Source organism: Pseudochaenichthys georgianus, chromosome 7 (assembly GCF_902827115.2).
Source record: "Pseudochaenichthys georgianus chromosome 7, fPseGeo1.2, whole genome shotgun sequence".
Taxonomy (NCBI): Eukaryota; Metazoa; Chordata; class Actinopteri; order Perciformes; family Channichthyidae; genus Pseudochaenichthys; species Pseudochaenichthys georgianus.
In genome coordinates, this window is record NC_047509.1 from 9,092,480 (window position 1) to 9,113,329 (window position 20,850).

Consider the following 20,850-nt stretch of genomic DNA (forward strand, 5'->3'; position numbering starts at 1 on the left):
TTGTATGAATAATGTTTTGAAAAGGACATATAATAAGTGAGATTTATGAGAAGTGAGAACATAACTGTAAGGTAGATTTGGTGGCTTCACTTGTTTTGCAATGTTTTGACTGGTGTTTCTATTATTATGAAAGGAGATTCAATAACAGAAAGACTTTATGACTTGATGACGATACGTATTATTGAAGGGCTGCTTGCGTTTTATGGTTCCTAATAAACTGACACTGTGCATAACAACCAATTTTCCACATAAATTCACTTCCCCCCCAGAGGGAGTTTCTCTCCCACACACTCCCCCTCTGCATGAAACGTCTCCATTGGACTCCTTTGTTTACTTCTGTAACATGGTGACATCATTACGTTGACATCACTGCGGGACATCTATAAGGGGTTGACCAATCACAACAGAGCCAGCCAGCTAACCAATCAGAGCAGACTGGGCTCTGGTTTCAGACAGAGGGTGAAAAGAGGTGCTGCAACACAGGCAGTATGAGAACAATAACATCTTTTTAAACATTATAGCATGAAACATGTCACATAGAGGCACAAAATACAAACATGAACCTGAACATGAGCATAATGTCATCTTTAAATAGGTTGTTTCAAAAAAATATATGTTGGTGTGATAATATCAGGCTATTTTGATATTTTTGCAATACCTCTAGTGGGATAAATGCACACAGAGATGATAGTTGGATCAGCATCACAAAGCTACTTCTTTTGTATGACACTTCCTGACATGCAGCACACATCAAAGCTCAGGATAGAAAGGTGTGAGGTTTAGTAGATGTACTGTTCAAGATAAGCAGAGAGTCAATTACTTTTTAATTAATCAATCACTAAACCAATTACTGTATAAATCATAATTGATCAAAGTGTGGAGGAATAACGGCAACAAGTAGACACACGTCAACCAATTACTGTGAAATCTGCCTCCAGGTCAGAAGTCAGTGTGCGGTACTTTTTGCCATCAAGCCTTTCAGCACCACTTCATTTCAGTGGTGGGATGGGACCAAGTTTGTTTATTTTTGATAATGACATAATTAATAATTATTTACATCACAGTTCTTTCTAACTGCACTCCATCTTTAATGGAATTAACATTCAGTTCAATTTATTTGAACAGAACAAGAATAAACAACAGCAGGATTCAACTTGATCAAACAGGTGGGGTAAGGTAAGGCTGGATTAAGTTTCTCTTTTCATTTTAAAGGTTTTCTTTTGGATAGAGATGCAAAACATTTCCCCACAGGGCTCGCTCAACTTCCAGGAGAAAGAATCGATGGACGTCAGACTTCCTTCTCAAAAAATTAAAAAAGGACTCCTGCTAACTGCAAGAAAAGAAAGCCAATAGGAGTTTTCCACATAATTCAAAGTTGAAGGAACACCTCAAAATGTGTGTGTTTTATTTTAAGAATATTTCAGTACAAATGTTTGGCAGTAAATCAATTGTATTTTTATGTTTAGCTTCAGTCATTTTGCCACCCAAAGACACAGAACATGACGTGGTACATTCCACACTCACTGCCCTGCAGCCGCGCACACGCACACGCACGCACACACACACACACACACACACACACACACACACACACACACACACACACACACACACACACACACACACACACACACACACACACACACACACACACACACACACACACACACACACACACACACACACACACACACACACACACACACACACACACACACACACACACACACACACACACACACACACACACACACACTCAGCTGAAACACTCCATGCTGGCCTTGGCTCTCTCCATCTCGTGTAGGAAGTTGTAAAACTGTGGGAGTGTCAACTCTGGAAGACATGAGGGTGGAAAACAGGAAAATGTTAGAAGATAAGACTAGAGTACTACTCTGTAACACCAGAGATGAATAAATAAAATGACATGTTGACTCCCTTTAACACTTAAAAAAAAAGATACGTTTTAAAATATCTTATATTTAGTTTCTTGACAGCTTTAATCGTTTGCTGAGGAGTCATGGTGAAATCCATCTGTTTTGAGAAGTGGGATATTGGAGCCTAGGAATGACGTCCAAATGATACCAATTGATAATAACAAAATGAAAAGTTGTGTTATGATTTGGACAACTAATAGAAACTTGACAGCTCTAGTTTATAACGTGACGCATCATAGACTTCAAGTTATAAACATCAACTACTAGCAGTAATCACACCAAAATGACAAAGTTAGCTCCTGCAGGTGAGAAAGGTTTTGGTGTGTCAGAAAACAATCTAGCATTTATGATATTCCTGCTGTTTGACTTTGACCAGTGTTAAGAACACTTAAGACCCCTCACTCAGCATGTATGAAACATATCAGCATGCATGCATGCATGTAAGTGTGAACAGTCTTGGGGTGTGTTAAAAGACAAGTTGACTGGTTAAAAAACTGGATTTCAATAGTATTACTTTTCAGCTGCAGAGAATCATGAAAATACTTTGCACACCTGTTTGTGATTTATCATTTTCTGACTTTTATTGGTCATCAAACCATTGATCACTGGGTTTAAAAATGGCAGTTTAGCTAGAGGGGGATTACAGGGGACAATAAACATTTATTATGCATTACTTTTTGGAATTGTCCAGTTGAAGGCACAAAAACAATTCCACATTTCTCACACGCTCACAGTCAAGCCAGTTTTTCCTTTCTCTTCAATTTGTATGTAGCGTAATGTTGCTATTGGTAAAGAAAAATACATTTGTAGAACTTTTCCCGTCTCCATCTCAGTGGATTGAGCTGCATTTTCCCTCCACTGCTTCTGCAAACTGTACATTGGTGTTGCCTATAAATACCTTTCTGTCTCTCTGTCAAGCATCACATCAGCACATGTTGACATTTGAGTCTGATTTACTGCTGGATTTGAATAACTTTGGGATCACTTGATATCTCAGTATACAATTACTAACTTGTCACATATACTCAAAGACTTGCAGTCCATGGATTTGCTGTATTTCTTAATAAAATATTGATTTAAGTGTTTTGATTAATCAGGCCTCAGATTTTGTGGTATGCAAAATACAATCGATTAAGTCAGAGCTGTTTGTGTCAGTATCGCTCACCCATGTAAACGTTTTCAGTGGAATTCCCCTTTCTGACCACCAGCTTCAACTGCAAGAGGAAAAAACTATAGGTTACTTACGTAACCCCAATACTCAGAGTAACATGAAGTGAGATGTCTCACTATGGGATGCGCCTCATCGCGGAGCAAACAGAAGCATCAATCTCATTACGCCAATCCTGATTGGCTGGTGATCTTGACGTCAGCGTCAGGGAATCCACCCCCTATAAGTAGCTTGCGCTACGTCGCATGCGTCATTCAAAATAAGCACCTCTTCTCGCTTCACCATAGCAAGGAGGGCCGTCTGGTGAGACATCTCACTTCATGTTACTCTGAGTACTGGGGTTACGTAAGTAACCTATAGTTCTCATTCATAACACTCCGTTCGATGTCTCACTATGGGAAATTGTAGCTCCCGTATTGTCAGACGAGCTTATCTCGAAAATCACCAAACCAACCAGAACTTAACAGGTAGAGCTCTGACTCGACCAGGTGCCCAGCACTGCTTGAGTCACACTGGGAGCAGAACGTCCAGCCTGTTAAGAGGCGGACAAAAGTGAGCGGCGAGGACCAGCTCGCCGCTGCACCGATGTCTTGGATGGGAGACATCCTGGACAGAGCCCAGGATGCAGCCAGACCCTGAGTCGAAAGAGCTCGCGGACCCGAGGGTGCCTGCGAACTCTGACTCGTATGGGCCCCAAAGCAATTGCTTCCACAAAACAGTGGGAGAGCCGTTGCTTAGTAACAGGCTTGCCCTTTTAAGGGTTAGCCCAGGACACAAGGGGTTGGTCATTATGACGAAGCACCCTTGATCTGTCCATACAGGTGCGTAAGCACGAACTGGACACAGCAAATCCGGCTGCTGTTCCCCAGAGGGACCCAGCGGCGGAGGAAATGCCTCAATGTCCATTGGGGTACAGGTCTCTTCTCCAGAGACTCCTCACCGGACGGCCTTCATAAATACCTCCCCAGCCTGTCAGACATGCGTCCGTGGTGACCACTTTCCGTGAAAGGACAGCACCCATAGGCACGCCCCGTACTAGAAAAGTCGGGTGCAGCCATTGACGCAGTGCCATTACGCATTTCACAGTAACCATTACTCTCCTAGTTTAGTTTTAAGGCGGCCACCCAGCGCTGAAACTCCCTCATGTGTAAGCGTCCTAGTCGTACGACCAGGATGGCTGACGCCATGAGCCCCATCAACCGCAGGCATGTTCTGAAGAGAACATGTTTGCGCAGCTGGAAAAGAGCGAGACAAGCTCTGAAAGCTTTCACTCTTTCCGCTGACAGGCGAGCTGTAAAGGGCACGGAGTTCAGGTGTAAACCCAGGAAGAGTGCAGTCTGTGCTGGGCACAACATGCTCTTTATTTATGTGTTTATTATGAAACCCAGGTTGAGCAGGTGCTTTACGAGGACACTTGTCTGCGTAATAGCCTCCTGCTCCGACTGTGCGAGAAGCAGCCAGTCGTCCAGGTAGGTCGCCAGGCGAATACCCTGTTGTCTTAACGGGGCTATCGCGGCTTCCGTACAACGTACAAACACTCTTGGACTGAGAGACAGACCGAAGGGGAGTACTCTGTATTCGTAACAGATCCCCTGAAATGCGAACCTCAGATATTTCCTGTGTGGATAATATACTGGGATGTGGAAATACGCATCTTTCAGGTCGACTGATGTAAACCAGTCATCTTGCCGCACGAGACACAGCAGAGATGTGTGAGTGAGCATTCTGAATTTGTATCTTTTTAGATATTTGTTCAGAACCCTCAAATCCAGTATTGGCCGAATTCCGTTCCCTCCCCGTTTGGGAACGAGGAAATACTTGGAATAAAAGCCGCTCTGACTCTGCTCGGCAGGTACTATAGATATAGCCCTCTTTTCTAGAAGTGAGAGGATCTCTCTCTCCAGAATGAGGGCTGACTCTCCCCGGGCTTGTGAATACAGAATGCCCGAGAAGCGAGGGGGGGTGACAGCGAATTGGAGTCTGTAGCCCCGTGTTACTGTCTTGAAAACTCAAGCAGATGTTGTGAGCATCTTCCACTGTGTGCTCCTTAGAGCCAGCGGAGATGTCACATCTCTTACCCTCTGAGTCTCTATTTGTTGTGTTATGGGGCCCTCTAGTGTCTGAACACGGTGGTACCCCATTTCAACAATCCCCACCGTCACTGCGCATGCGCGTGACGGTGGTGCCTTCACAGACCCGTTTATTATCCGCCCTTTGAGAGAGGCCGTAGCTGCTCTCAGAAGGGGATTTATAGTTAACGGACTGTTTATTGTTTTTCTTTTCATTTTTTTGAGCTGCGCCCTCGGCCTGAAGCCTGGATGCGTCAGCGGAAAATGGTTTATTGAAAAAACAACAAAAGGTGTGACATGCGGACTTGAGGATGACGTTGAGGCATCTCTCGAGGCAGCGGGAACACGTTTAGAGCTGGGGAAAGAACTTCCAGCTCTGTCACAGAGGGGAGAAGGGGGGGCTGTCAGGCCGCTCGCTTCTTCTTCCCGGTCTGGGAGGTTGGTGAGGTTGAGCCATCTAGCTCTTTCCTGCACCACCATGATCCCCATTGCCTTGCCCGTGGCAGGGACGGCGCAGCGTTGGACACGGAGACAAATGTCCGTGACCATCTCGTCCAGAGTGGCCGGTCCAGGATTGCTCGACAGATCCTCACAGAGCTCCGCTTGGTACGCGGTTAGCAGCGAGGAAACGTTCAGAGCCCTGGCGGACAATGCTGCGGCTCTGTAGGCCCGTTCAGTCATGGTCGACTGGAATCGGTCCGTTTTTGCTGGCAGCGTGGGGTTCCTGCTTGGTGACGGGCCCATCCTCGGTAGGAGGTGGGCTGCCACCAGCGGTTCCATGGGCGGTATGCGGAGCAGGCCGAGCCTCTCCATGCCGTCACAGTCTAGGGAGGAGGCACCCTGGATTGGGGCCTTGTTGCTAAAGGGCCGGTCTCTCCACGAGACCGACACCTCATCCAACATCTCCGGGAAGACCGGAAGGAGTTGCCTCTTCGTCCTCGTTGTTTGGGGAAAACGTTTCCCCTCGTAACGGGACCTGGAGGTCTCCTTGGCCATTTCAGGCCACGGGATGTCTAGCTTGGACACACGGCCTGCAGGTCCATGCTTAGACAGGGCGAAGCTGGTGTGCTATCGCCTGGGAGAGCAGCCATCGCTCCCGGCTTTGCAGCCTGAGCCGATGACATGAAGATGTCGTCTTCCTGCTCATCCGAGTCAGACAGGAGGAACTCAGAGGTATCCTTTTCGTCCTCCATGTAATTTAACTCTAGGACATCTTCCGCGGGTGAAACCATGGTGAGGTCCAGCCGGGAGCCCCAGCTTGGTAAAGCGTGGGGCCCCGTTCCCGCGTCTCTTGCCGCCACCGGGTCTCGGCCTGATATGGCACGGGATTCCGGTTCTGCGGCTGCCGCTGTCGATGAGCCCCAGACCGACATAGTGAGGGGCTCCATCTCTGCGGCGGACGCCCCCGTGTCTTGATTGCCAGCCGGCAAACCAATGGACATGAGGGGGTCCTGTCCCGACAGGCTAGCTTGTCGTGCTAACCTTCGGCGGAAGCTCTTCATAGTGAAGCGGGCACAATGCCCGCACGAGCCGGGGTTGTCAATGGCCTCCTGGGCGTGTTCCAGCCCGAGGCAGGACGAGCAGATCTGGTGTGAGTCTGTGCCTGACACTTTCAACCCGCAGCCGCAGAGCCGAGCCTCCGATTCCCTGACTCCTCTGGTGTGAGGGAGAGAGGCGTCCATCTTGTTCGCCGCGTGGCGTGAAGAGGACCCGCTCGTAACAGGTACGTCGAGAGAATTTTTTTTCCCAACCTGTCTTTAATCCGTAGAAAAAAAGGACGGTGTGGGTCTTTTTCCTCAAAGAATATTACCTGGTGTGGTAATATCCTTTTAATCCCTTTTCTCCTTCGTGGAAGAGAAAAGAAAAAATCCGTCCTCGCTACCGTGGTGTCGGTAGTGAGGGAAAAACAAGCTAGCAACAGGTGTGTTGCTAGCTTGAACAATCAAAACCTTACCTTAATTCCTGAGGAAGAATGGCGAGGTTGATTATAATACTAACTGGTGTGTTAGTACTATACTCTTCTGCAAGGCAGAATAGGGTAGCCGGCTAACGCCCGTCGACCGAAATTAGCTTTGGGTTCAGTCTGTGGACTGTTAAGCTAGCCCGGCTACTATTAGAGATGTGCTCTGAAGCGAGAAGAGGTGTTTGAATGACGCATGCGACGTTGCGCAAGCTACTTATAGGGGGTGGATTCCCTGACGCTGACGTCAAGATCACCAGCCAATCAGGATTGGCGTAATGAGATTGATGCTTCTGTTTGCTCCGCGATGAGGCGCATCCCATAGTGAGACATCGACCGGAGTGTTATGAATGAGAACTGTGTTGAACAAACAGGTCCCGAACTGTGTGTGTGTTTTATGTGTTGTGTGTGTTCTGTACAGGGTTTTTATACCTGAAGAAAGACGTTGCCCACTTTTTGTACTTCACTGGTGCCGACAGTCACTGTGGGATTCAGAAAAAACACATCATGATACACAGATCTATACAAAATAAACAATTAAATCTGATATATGACTTTAAAAGAGGGTACAAATAATCATATATTGATCGTTCTCGCTGTTTGAAAGTGTGTTTCAAATACAACAATCCTCCATGGATTTTGATGATGGCTGTATTGAGTGACCAGAACCAAATGTGCAAAACCTCAAAATAAATTGCACTTGTTTTCTTCCTCACTATAAATGTTCGGTATTGTATGGCAGTGATTCCCATAGGGGTGACACATTTCCAGATGTATTCATAAGAATTCAAATGCTAAAAAAACATGTTATTCAAATAATAATATTCATTTTCCCCTTAAATTATTTTCTAATCTTACACATTCTATGTTGTCTTTTGTATGAATGTCCTGTCTGTCTGTAACTTTGGTTCGTATTGTTGTTGTTTCTTGAAAACGTCGCTCTTAAGATTAAGACTCTGGGCTCATTGAGCTTTACTGCATAAAGAATATGTTAAATAAAACAAAGATATAATGTAGTATACTATGTGTGCACTTAGAGTGAATCAAGCACGCTAGATATGTGTGTGTCTGTTCTGAAGTGAGTTTCAAATGATGCTTTTTTACTTGATTTGCCTCTGATATTTCGTTTAGGAACACTGTTACTTGCAGTTTGTTGGGTTGACGTAAATTACATTGTTCTCAAGGTTCAAGGTTCTTTATTTGTCTTACGAACATAGCTACAGAGTAGTTATGTAGATGAAAATCTTAGGTCACAGGCTTCTCCAACAGTGCAACACAATAATACAGAAAAACAGACAAATATAGTGCAAGTAAATATTAAAAAGTAAATACAAAAATAAAAATAGTTTAAAATCTATCTATGGGTAATCTCAGTTTAAATGCTACATGTATACTACAATAATAAGTCAAAATACTCCTAGGAACATACATATGAGGGTCCCAGTTATATTCTCAATTTTGAAATGTGTCCATGGCATTAAAACAAATGAAACCTCTAACACGGTTGACTTGAATAGCGACATGTGAAACAAACGGTGGACATATTGTTCCCCAGGCGAGTGAGTCTCAGACATGCAGAGACGGAGTCTGTTGGCCCGGCTGGAGCTTTTAGCATTTCAACAACGGCGCAGCAGAGTAAACTACAGTGGAGCGTGTTACGTACAGGCACACCCCGTCCCATAAACTGGAGCACGTCAGGAGCCTTTTAACATGAAGATCAGCTCAACAAAAGCTCTGCACAAAGCTAATGACTCCTCTGCTCAGCGTATTAGCATGTATATTACCTGCAAGTCTTAAGAAGTCATCAGGTTGTATGAATAAACAATGAGGCCTGATAGAGTCCTGCACACGTGTGGGGTGTTTAAATGAGCCCGAACAAAGAAGATTACAGGCTATGCTAATAGAGGAGAGCCTCTGTGATCATGAATATTTACCTTCAGTTTGAGAGAAGAGACAACCCCAGTGTGCTCAGAGAGAGATTTAAAGTGAAAGTATATTTTGGTGAGAGGTGAATTTGATATGTCTGTCTCACCTCCGAACTTCCACTCCATGTCCACCAGCTGGTTGACCATCAGAGTCTGTCCCACAGCGAGTCTGCACAGCGCTGCAGAGTGCTCCCCCCACTGCAAAACACACAGAAGTCCTGTGCTCATTAAATGATACCCGAAGGCATTTTATGTGACTAAAAAAGCACAGAAGGCAACATAATTAATGTGACTTGTCCCCTTGGTTTCCTTGCTTAGGTTCAATACCTAGATTCCTATGGGATCATGAGTATTTCTTTAATGTAATGTAATTACAGAATTCTTGGTTTTCTGATGTATTAATATGAAAGGCCTTAATTAGTTTCTGACTATTGGAAATATGGGAAAATATGCATTACCAAAACATTGCACTACTTACTTTTCTTAACCATCTCTTTTTTGACACTTAAATAACGATAACATCATACCAGGCATTCACACTACCCATGTCACAGAAAACCATACTTATAAATGATGTGAACGGGGTCTTTATTAAGCACATTTCCCCAAATATTTGTTTTACTTGACAAAGCAAACAATAAAAGGAATAGACATTTTGAGCAGTGAAGTTAATGAGGGCAAACCAAAAAGCATATTTCTTAATCCAACGCTCATATATCTCTTTGACTAAATTGCACACATTTATAGAGTTCTTTGTGAATTTTAAAGTAATGCAAATGTATTCGTTCACTTCCATTCACTGTCTATGAAACTGTTTGCAGACTCCCTGAACACCTCTGTTCTTTCATATGTATTATACTGGATCATCATCATTTTAATAATGCTAAACTAAAGTGGACTTTTCCCCAGATGATTCATTTAAGATTTTTCAGAGGGTGCTGGAACACCCCCGAATCTTCATATTTATGTCTTCAAATAGTAGTGAATGTTACCTGTTGTGAAAAGTGAGCCGCCTTGTCCTCGTTTAGCCCTGAGGAATCAGATAAACAGTATCGGTTTCACGTATAAAATATTCACAATAATGTATTCGAAACACTGTGGGAATCAGGTATCACCTTCGTTACATAACATGCTGTCATGAGAAGATACAATCCAACAGCTTTACTTAACCCAGTTATAAATTGATCCCGTGAAGAAAGATTTGTGTGTATACCTAATGACACAAGGTCCTCTCTGATCTGCTCGGCTGTCAGGCTTTTCTTCATGGCGCCTGAGGAGAACACAGAATCACTGAGATGGAAAACTTCCTGAAGCTGCAGCTCTTCTGTCACTTCAGAGTTTAAACTTTATTAGTATCAAGTTGAGAGTCGTGGGACATTTCTAAACGGGTGTATTCATGACTGTATCATCCTAAAAAAGAGATACAATAGGTAGCACTAGGGTTGCATTATAAATCACTTAGTTTGAACTGCTAAAAGGAAAGGGAAACTTATACATTATTAAAATACAGGGGGACATTATGTAATAATGTACTGGTTACACTCAAGTTTGTGAGCAAAATAAGTCCAAGCTATGTAAAAGATCAACTTATAAAGTTGTATGGGATCCTCAGTGAGAGATTTGTTTTAAGATTTACTTAATCATTTAAAAATGATTATTAAAAAAACATTATTTAAGAAGACACACCATTTTCAGGATCAACCATAATGCCTAAAAGATTATGCAGCATGTGTTCCCTTGCTGTTGGATAAGAAGATGTTAGGTTATCTTAAGATTGTAAGTCCCCAAGTAGAGAGTGGAATCGACTTTCTGATCCAACTCTGATCCAAAGTGCATAAAAAGCAAATAAATGTATTCCACAAAATGTTGCAATATTCGATTCTATTTTTTAATAACTATGTGTTTAAGGACAAAGTCATCTAAATGTATACACCTCACTAATTTTAAATGCTGTTCAACTTTTCAACGCTCTTAAGAAGTTTTCTGGTGAATATCACAATGTATTCTGGGTAATGTAGGAAATAACTAACTGGAGTAGATAAGCCCAGCAGAGGGACATCGACAACAGAATTCCCACCACATTATCGCAGAGTAACACCTGTGGATAACTGGATTTATTATGTTTGTCTGGCTGTGTGTGTGTGTGTGTGTGTGTGTGTGTGTGTGTGTGTGTGTGTGTGTGTGTGTGTGTGTGTGTGTGTGTGTGTGCATGTGTTTCCCACCCTGTGGTACCAGGAGGACGCTCTTCATCAGGTTTTTCAGAGGACCAGCACTCATCCCATGTTGCCCTGCAAACTCACCGAGCTGCTGCATGAACCTCTCTGTCTATACACACACACACACACACACACACACACACACACACACACACACACACACACACACACACACACACACACACACACACACACACACACACACACACACACACACACACACACACACACACACACACACACACACACACACACACACACACACACACACACACACACACACACACACACACACACAGAAATTGAAGCACTGAAATGGATGCATTAATTTGCACAAATGCACAATAGGACAGGCAACGCTTTGCTTCGGTTCAGTTATCAAGGCTAATCAGAGTCCAAAGTCCCATTAACATCAAAACTGTGAGAGAGAGAAAGAGAACGTTGGTGTGTGTGTGTGTGTGTGTGTGTGTGTGTGTGTGTGTGTGTGTGTGTGTGTGTGTGTGTGTGTGTGTGTGTGTGTGTGTGTGTGTGTGTGTGTGTGTGTGTGTGTGTGTTCAAGCTCACCTCTTTAGGCTCTAGCAGGAACTGGAACAGAATTTCAATCAGACGAAGAAATTGCTGCATAGAAAGAAACATGAAAGTCTTTATCCATTTCTAAAAAGAAAACCTCACCATGTTTTCACCGCAGACTTTGTATCTATATTTAGAACTTTTAATTGATATGCATCTATTGAAGCTGCTTGTGAATTTTTTTAAATAAACATTTTATAGAAACAACAGACAACAGCCATGTATTCATTGATATAGTACTTCAATTATTATGCTATTATATTATCATAATATCAATGGCATAAATGGGTCTTGTTGAAACTACAATAACATTTTAAATCACAGATATTTGAATCCCCTAAAGTTTAGTATCAGTCTCTATTCTTTTCATTAGCTTTAGTGAAAGTTAATGGCTGATTGGGGGGAAATGTAGAAAGGTATGCAAAAGATCCAATGTTGTTAACGCATTTACATATTTACATTGTGCATAATTGGTATTTAAATATTGGTATTTTTACTTTTATCCAAGTAAGATTTGCATGCAGGAATTGTATGTGCAGTACAATACATCTACACTATCATATTAGTAATTGTATTAACATATTTCTTCCACCGTTCACAGTCTGCTGTCACATGACGCATGTGAGCTGTCAGCTGGTGTAGATAACGAGGTGAAATCCCGCAAACCTTTCCAATACACAATGCAATTCAACTTTAAATCATCAAAATATATTAAATCTATATTCACACATATGCTAGAAACAGACTCAACCCTAAAACATGAGTACAGCTCAGAAATACAGCTCAGTTATCAGCTAACGTTGACTAAACTTGCGCTGTTTGTTGTCTCCGGATGTAAACATCGAGGTGTATTTACCTGCTCGTTTAGTTTGTTCAGGTTCTGAAAGTCGGTGCTGACAGAGTCCGATAAAACATCTTTACTGAAGTTTAGCTGCATCTTTTTATCTGAGAAAACCCTCAAAACCGTCAGAGCTGCTGTTTTGGACTCCACTTCCGGGTTCTTCAGTGCGCATGCGTGGAAAGCAGAGTGAAGTATGCAGATCCTTCATCATTAACAAATGAGTGTTATTACTAAAATGAACTGATGAAAATGACTCATTGTGCATTAAAATGTTCCCTGTTTAAATATTATATATGATTAATTAATATTAATGCTGTTAATGTGTGTGTTGCATGTTACTGCTGTAGATGAATGGAGGGATTATGATACAATAGGCCCCTTGCTACAGGCATGCAAAAGACCCCATCTTTTCTAAATAGGAGCAAGACACAGACTTGTGATGCTTTTGTTTCTTTTCTAATGTTTTGTGTCTCTTTGACGTATAGTCATATTGCAACTCTTGGTAGTAGGCTATATGCATATTGGTGTGGTTTCATGGGTCTTTTCAATCTTTTTGCATCTCTGTGAATATGTAGCTTTTTGGTGTTATTGTGTCACTTAACAGTTGTTCTTGTCTCTGTTGTCACTTTGTATCACTGTCTAGTCATTCTGTGTCTCTTTATGTTCTATCTGTCTCTCTTTGCAGTTGGATTGCTTGCTCTTGCTGTCCTTTTATGTTTCTTTTTGAGCATTTTTCCTCCCTTCTTTATTGTTATGAGTCCCCTTAATTCACGTTTTGCAGGTGAAGACCGGGAGGGCCCGGCCACTTCGGGGTCATGGGATCTAGTTGGCCTGTTCAGTACTCCATTTTGTGGAGATGTTTAAGGTTGTTTAAGGTAAAATAATACAATAAAATGTGGCAATTGCAATACTTTGTAATGCACATTGCAAATGTTGTGCCTTTAGCATCACCATTTTGTTATTTGGTTTTTCCTCCTGCTTTACACCCATTTATACCAGTCTATGGTTTATACGCATAGAAAAGACGTAGTAGCTGCCGCCTCACTTTCTTTCTTTTTTGTAATGTTTAACCTGCCTGGTTCAGAAAATGGGAGTGGTCATTCACACGTGGGCAGCCAATTTGCTCTCACCCCTCCTGCAGGAAGAGCTGAGCACACGAGCCGACCCACCGCGAGGATCAAGAGAGAGAGAGAGAGAGAGAGAGAGAGAGAGAGAGAGAGAGAGAGAGAGAGAGAGAGAGAGAGAGAGAGAGAGAGAGAGCGGATACACGCACACGCACACAGCACGAGAGAGAGACCTATAGGAAGAGAGAGAGAGATCTGCAGCAGCATGCTTCCACAGAGTGATCAACTCCTGCAAGAGCTCTAGTCAGACTTTTGCTCAGTGCTTCAAGTTGAATGCAGATTTGAGGAACTTTGTAAAGACATTTTCCACACATTTTACTCTTCAGACAACAAGACATCTTCGTGTCATTTCCCAGCCGTGGATGAGTGCAAAAAGCGTGGATGGTTATGTAAGTATGTCTCACCGGGGATGGCGTTTTTTGCAGGAATTCACCGAGCGAATAATTAAACTTCACATAGAAAAATGTTAGTGTTTTTATTTGAAATCACATTTGACACTTTCCCGCCGCTCTTTGTGGAGCCTGGCTCATTGTAGGTATATTGTTCTTCCTAATTACGTCGTGCACTTGTAAAGTGTATCGCTCGGTAGTTTAGTTGCCCATGTGCACGCTGGATCCGGCTGAATGGAGGAAACATCTCACTAATTGTCACGCAGACGATAATACTCGGTTTGTTTCGAGTTTATAAAGCATGTCTTAATACATTTCTCGTATATTCCTGTAAGGACTGTGCAGACCTGTAGTGCACACTGTTTCATTTATGGTGCGTCTCATTTAGATTAAATTATTTTTTATTAACAGCACTAATAACCCTTTTTATTGCATGTTTAAGTCTTTCTGCATTGATTTCACGTTAATTAAGGCACTGAATGGTGAGTTTTGGGCCATTCGTCGTGCTTAATGGATACTTATTGCGCTATTATTACGAGTAATGATGTTATAAACCCCCTATGTAGTCCCTGCAGGGTTTTCTATGAAGTGAAGGTCTTGTTTGAACGGAATGACTTATTGGGATTGCACCACAGGATTTGTGCACTTTTTTGTTTCCTGGTGTTTGGACACGCACTGACGGTGTAGGTTTACCGGTCAAACTTCCTCTCAGGATTAGTCCTCTATTGTGACTCGGTGATTCATGAGTAGAGCTTTTTATTGTATGACATGCAGGGTGAAATATCAAATAAAAGTCTCTTTCATTTTGGAGTCACTGCAAAGTGCAGAAAGGAGCCACGCGGTGGAAAGGGGAGGAGTCATTCAGAAGTTATTTACATGAGTAATGTTCGCAGCCAGCAGGAAAACACAGACCCCTCTGAAGTTAACACTACAAATATACTTGAAAAATAATACTTCAGAATGACCAAAAGATTTCAGTCCAACCTCCTAATTTTGTTTTTTAGAGACAACTTTAATGTATTGTTATAGCATGCATTGAGGAGACTTGAAGAATCCATTAAGTTTTGTTTACACTGACATTTTTAACCAGAATTGTCCTGACATATCTGTGTACTAGAGTCCAAGGAGAGAGTGTTTAGGTTAGGAATGCAATTTACTTTGGTTTTCATTGTCAAATCTAAATTATATTAACACCCATCACACTTCTTTTGAATCAAAAATCAGATAATTGTTCATTTCTTTCCTGGCAAATGAACAAAAACTAAAATATATTCAATTTATAACGATATAAAACAGAAAAGCCAAAAAATCACTACATTTTTATTTACCTGCTGCAAAAAACTTTGACTTGAAGTGTTTATTTAACATTTGTAGTGTTTTCTTTGCATGTTTGCTGCAGTTTTATTTATCTTGTTGTTAACCACTTGAGAATTAATGCAGTTCTTTGAAATACAGATTCTAAATGATTATCGATGATCGCTGGATAGCTCTTTGTATATTTTATCTTTTATATCTTACCTAAAAAGAAAGGTTCTTTCACAACGAACTAAATGACCCCATTCAGTACTGATGATTCTTGATTGTTTAGTTTATACAAAATCCTGAGGAGATTACTGTGAGTCACACTATACACACAGCAAGACACATTTGCCATCCATCACTCAAACTAAAAATGTCCGATGCCCACTGAAACTGTGCTGGTTATGACAAGAAACTTTGTAGTGTTTTACCACTGGAGTTGCACAGTACAAAAAAAACTCCACTTATGTGCCATCCAGCAGGTTACATTTGTCTGTGGACAGATTGATAATTAATACCTCCAAAAAAATCAAGAAACAAATGACAATTGTTTACTAAAATTATATAATAGTTTTCACTTGAAATATATGTCATGTTTGGATCAGGCAGAAAGATCAGTGAGTTTAAGAACCAGTTCATAATCGATTTTAATGTGTGACATGTGTTGCTAGCCCAGAGGCTGTGACCTTTCAACCTGTTATTAAGTTGTAGTGGCAAAGAGAAGTGCAATAATCTAGATTTAGTCCCCCAACACATGAGAAAGGGATCTTTTCAGTGCCAGTATGACCAAGAGCAACATTTGCAAAAAAGTATCCTTTTAATATATCCTCTTGGAGTGGTGTAGGCCCAATGTGGGCACACTTTTCTTAATGTTAGTAGTTGATGAGAATGATATTCTTACTCTATACTTCAACTGTAAGGGCCTGGCATCAGATATATTACCACTCTTGTAGTGATTCATCAATACAGCCTTTTCTACACGGGAAAGGAAAAATAAAAGGTATATGTAACATGTGGTAGCTTGACGCACATCCTGCTCAACCCTCTCCAGCCAAAATGCCCCAAAAACCTGTGGCTCTTAAACTTGAGTTCACAAAGCAACAGGTGACATATGTTTATTACTTATATACTATACTTTGGAAACAATGCATCCCAATTGATATACTTTCTCTAGTATTTATTACCATATTATACCTCCTTAAATTACAAATGTTATAGTACATTTAGTTGTCTTCGTAATGGAGGAGTCAAGTCTGTACAAAGACAAATGAATCATTATAATCTATAACTGTTTATACTGTTACTATTCGGGTTTCAATTTCGTTATTCGGATATTCATTTTTACTTCTTTTTTTTTGGCAGCCGCATTGAATTTATTGAAATCTCCAATATCAACGTAAGAGCTTGTGCCTCTTCGGGGGGTGATAACACTTAACCATAAACGTTATCGTTTACTTTCTCCGTCTTTATATGTAGATATTACTTTTTCTCCGTTAATCTCCATCACGTTGTTTCCATAGCAACAACAACTTCCTGTCATCAGCGCTAACTCTCAAAATAAAAGCATGTCCATACAAAATAGGAAGCCAAGCCAAATTACACTTAAGACATAAACAACTGCAACGAAAGTAACAAACACAATGCGATATCCTTTTCGATTTCAAAGAACACAAATTGGGTTTTATACATTAACAAATAGCTATAAAACAACAATACTGTAGAATAACAAAAAGAATGCCGTGAATAAACCGAAATACATGTGCTGAAGCGGTTCGCTGCTGATTACTAACCATTCCCCCCCCCCCCCCCTGTGTGGGCCGTATATTCGCTGCTGTTTACTACCGAATATACTATACTAAGGCCATTGAGGGAAACATTTTTATTTGGAGCTTACAAATAAATAACTTCACTTTCTGATAACAAAAACACACGAATGACATGGAAAACAAATCACTTTTTTAATATCAATAATGTCAAACATTATGATCATATAGGCATATGCCTCCTTAGTATTACCGTATATAAAATGAAATACTCTACTTTGAATAATTAGTGTTTGGTATGTTTTCTATCTACTACTTCTCCCATTCACAAATCCGAAATCAAATAAAAAAAATCGAAATTTCTATTAATATGTAACAAATATATTCCATTTCAGAGCAGAAGAAACAGCCTTCAAGGGTCAAACTCTGCACATACGTCATTCAGCAGTGCACAGTGAAGCTCAAACAATCAACTGTATGAAAAAGCAATACTTTGAAACGCAAAAGTCTGTGTGTGTGTACGAGATTCTCTTTAATAACAATTTTCAACTCGAGCCTCAAATTCGCGTGACGCGTTCTCGCGGTAGACTGACGTTGAATCAGAAAACCAAAACAGCAGCCGTTAGCTGTTAGCACTCAGAGCTCACAGCTCCTCATATCTGTTCAGAAACTGGACAAACCACAGACTGTCTGTGTTTTTGGGTTTTTCGCCTGCCGTCTTGTCTGCACACTTGTCAAAGCATTAATTTATGGTTTTTACTAACCATTATCAATATGTTGTTACTTCGGCATCATTTTGAAACGTGTATTACAATTAAATCACGGTCAAATATGTTCATTTTGTTGTAGTTGAGTCTACCACAGTATTTAAATGGATATAAGCCCCACCCCCTCTCCAGCGCATCCTGTTTGAATGACTGAGTAAACACAGTTGACAGCCGCAGTGACGCAGCATCCACACGGCAGCGCGCGTTGAAGCTTGTCGGTGGGCGTGTCTAAAACTCGAATAACAACCAATCACATGAATCTCCCGCCCCGGACACACAAGCACATGGTTTCAATGGCTAGAGCTTGTACTGGCATATGATTTGATTGGCTGACGCTTCCGTCGAAGCTTCAAAAGTTGAACATTGCTCAACTGTTGAAGCGAAGCGACCACAATGCAGTTCGGCAAAGCGTGACGTCACCCCATTCAAAGTGAATGGGCAGAAGCATTGAAGCTTCAAAGCACGCTCAGGGCCGTATCCAGGATTTCCTAAATACCGAGGTCCAAACATGCGGGAGATACCCCCCTAGATTTTTGGGATTTTCATGATCTAGTTAGGTGCTTTTTAAGTCCTGTGGAGGGTCACACATTGGATAATATATTGATTTCAAACCATGTCAGTGGGCTGACAATGTCAGCATCAATTATTTTTGAAAGTGTAATGCATAAGAATCAGTTGATTGTTACTATTAATGATCTGGACATGCAGAAGAGGCTAAAATGATCACAAAACATTGTCAACATTCACTTTCCATGTCTCTCTCCTTTCCATAACCTGCAGCCTCTCTTCCATCTTCTTTAGTCTCTCTGTCTTCTTCCTGTTCATTACTCTCTCTGTCCTCTACTCTTTCTCTTTGTTCAATCTCTCCCTCGTTGTTCACTTTTTGCTCCTCCTCACTTGTCACTCCTGCCAGTGAGTTTAAAGCAATTCAGCAATTTAGTTCATTCCACTCGTTTGTTTGCATTATTTTATTTAAATCTGTTTTGTTTGATTCTCAAAAGAGAACAAAGATGTAAGCAAATGGTGTTTTATACAATTGTATGTTATTATGACATCATAACTGCAATAGATGTATGTTGTTTTAAAATGATGCCTATTGTAAATGAAGACTATTGTTATAGATAGATAGATAGATGGGGTTATTAAGCCTACATTGTTTTGTGTGACTGTACCTGCAGTTCCTCCCCGACTTCAATCACTATCTCTTTCTCTCTGCCTGTCCTGTCTCTTCCTTACCAAAGCTGAGCTTCGACTGATGTAGTCTTTTCATTATATCTGAGTCAGTGTAGAAAGAAAACAATACAATGTTATATCTTCAATATTTTACTCAAATTGAAATGAAAAAAAAGCATTACAACGTTTGTTAAAAGGTAATCCTTCTGACATTGGATGAATGTAATTACCTTTAGCTCTCTAGCTAGTTTATTCACGCAGTTTAAACCAAAGTATAGCCTCTAGCTGCAATATCAGTTAGTGTGCATGTTGTTGGACGTCCACTGACTAACGTAGAGCGTTCACACAGGATCTGCTGGTCATATGATGTCCTGATGAACAGAAACACAAGTAGCCCGCTGGACTCAGATCTCTAGATACCTCATCACTTTTGTTTGTTGATATATGTCGTCTTCTTCTGTTTGCTTTAACCGAGGCTATGTAGTTATGCAGCGCCCCCATCGTCAGTAAATGGAAGTACTACAAAGAACCCCGTTTAGTGCAATTATTTCACAAGTTTTGTTATATACACAGCTCTGAAAATATTACCGAGGTCCGGACCTTGGTGACCTCAATGGTGGATACGGCCATGCGCACGCCGCCGTGTGGACGGGCCGTGAAACTCCAGCGATTAGAGCAATGCGAATATTCGCATAGCCTCCGTTGTGAACGCAGCATAATGCAGTTCAGACACCAGACCACTGCTCTGACGCTTTTAAAGCAACTTCGAGATTTTAACAGTGTGATGGGCACAAAGGCCATGGAGGCCGTAGGACGTACAATTATTTGTGGGCCATAACGTCCAGATCGAGGGGCAACAACGGCCATGGCCGCCGTGAAAATCCTACCCTGTTCTCGTCACAGGTTTCTGAGCGAGTGGATTATATACCGTACGAGCCTTCAGTCGTACAATAGGCAACAAAGTAGACAATGTATACAGATTCGGCTTGATCTGAGCCTGAAGGGGCCATAAAGTATATGACAGACAAGGAATGCAGCCCCTAGAGAGAGACCCCCCTCTATCTCTCTCTCACACACACACACACACACACACACACACACACACACACACACACACGCACACACACACACACACACACACACACACACACACACACACATTCATGTTCATACCCTTTGGGGAGTGAACAATCCCCTCTTGCAATGCGGTCCCTAATCTCTTGCCACCAGACAGAACTTTGATGTGAAGCCTCCCCCCTCCAACTACATGTCCCCTTTTCCTGGGCCCCTCACTCTCTGCCCTCCATCCTTCCTCTAATTAATTCTCACTTCTCTGTTTCTTAAAGCTGAAAGCTGTTTCAGAAAAGATACAGTTGTGAACACACTTTAATTCCAGGATGCAGAGCCAGTATGAACACTCAAAAAACTACGATACAAACAGTGTTTATTTGAATTGGTCTTAGTGAGCTCATTTAACAAAGACAGAAAGGTAGTTAAACAAAGTAGAACATAGATAAGTCATAATCCATAATAAAAAGCATGAAGCAAATGTGTAAATAAGATAAAATCAAACTCATATGCGGCTTTCACACCGGCGCTTTTCAGTTTCTAGCTCCGAGCGGGAGCTTTTCTGGTTCAGCTCCGGTTTTCCT

At 41.7% G+C, this 20,850-nt stretch overlaps 2 protein-coding genes across 3 annotated transcripts in view; one reads left to right on the forward strand and one right to left on the reverse strand.

The window, feature by feature from the left end:
* Nucleotides 1-1,691: 1,691 nt before the first annotated feature.
* On the reverse strand, nucleotides 1,692-12,841 carry commd7 (COMM domain containing 7). The gene is made up of 9 exons (XM_034087380.2): nucleotides 12,699-12,841; nucleotides 11,837-11,890; nucleotides 11,279-11,381; nucleotides 10,270-10,326; nucleotides 10,049-10,086; nucleotides 9,164-9,254; nucleotides 7,564-7,613; nucleotides 3,100-3,148; nucleotides 1,692-1,833 (listed from the first exon to the last, which is right to left on the reverse strand). Exons 1-9 carry the CDS (start codon nucleotides 12,777-12,779, stop codon nucleotides 1,757-1,759), a joined length of 600 nt encoding a protein of 199 aa, XP_033943271.1. The 5' UTR covers nucleotides 12,780-12,841; the 3' UTR covers nucleotides 1,692-1,756.
* Nucleotides 12,842-14,006: 1,165 nt separating this feature from the next.
* The window catches only part of dnmt3bb.1 (DNA (cytosine-5-)-methyltransferase 3 beta, duplicate b.1), a 53,981-nt gene continuing 47,137 nt past the window's right edge, over nucleotides 14,007-20,850 (forward strand). For both annotated transcript variants that reach the window (XM_034087178.1, XM_034087180.2), the window contains exon 1: nucleotides 14,007-14,196. In XM_034087178.1, coding sequence (XP_033943069.1) covers nucleotides 14,189-14,196 — 8 coding nt within the window. In that variant the 5' untranslated portion in view covers nucleotides 14,007-14,188. The remainder of the gene's footprint in view (nucleotides 14,197-20,850) is intronic.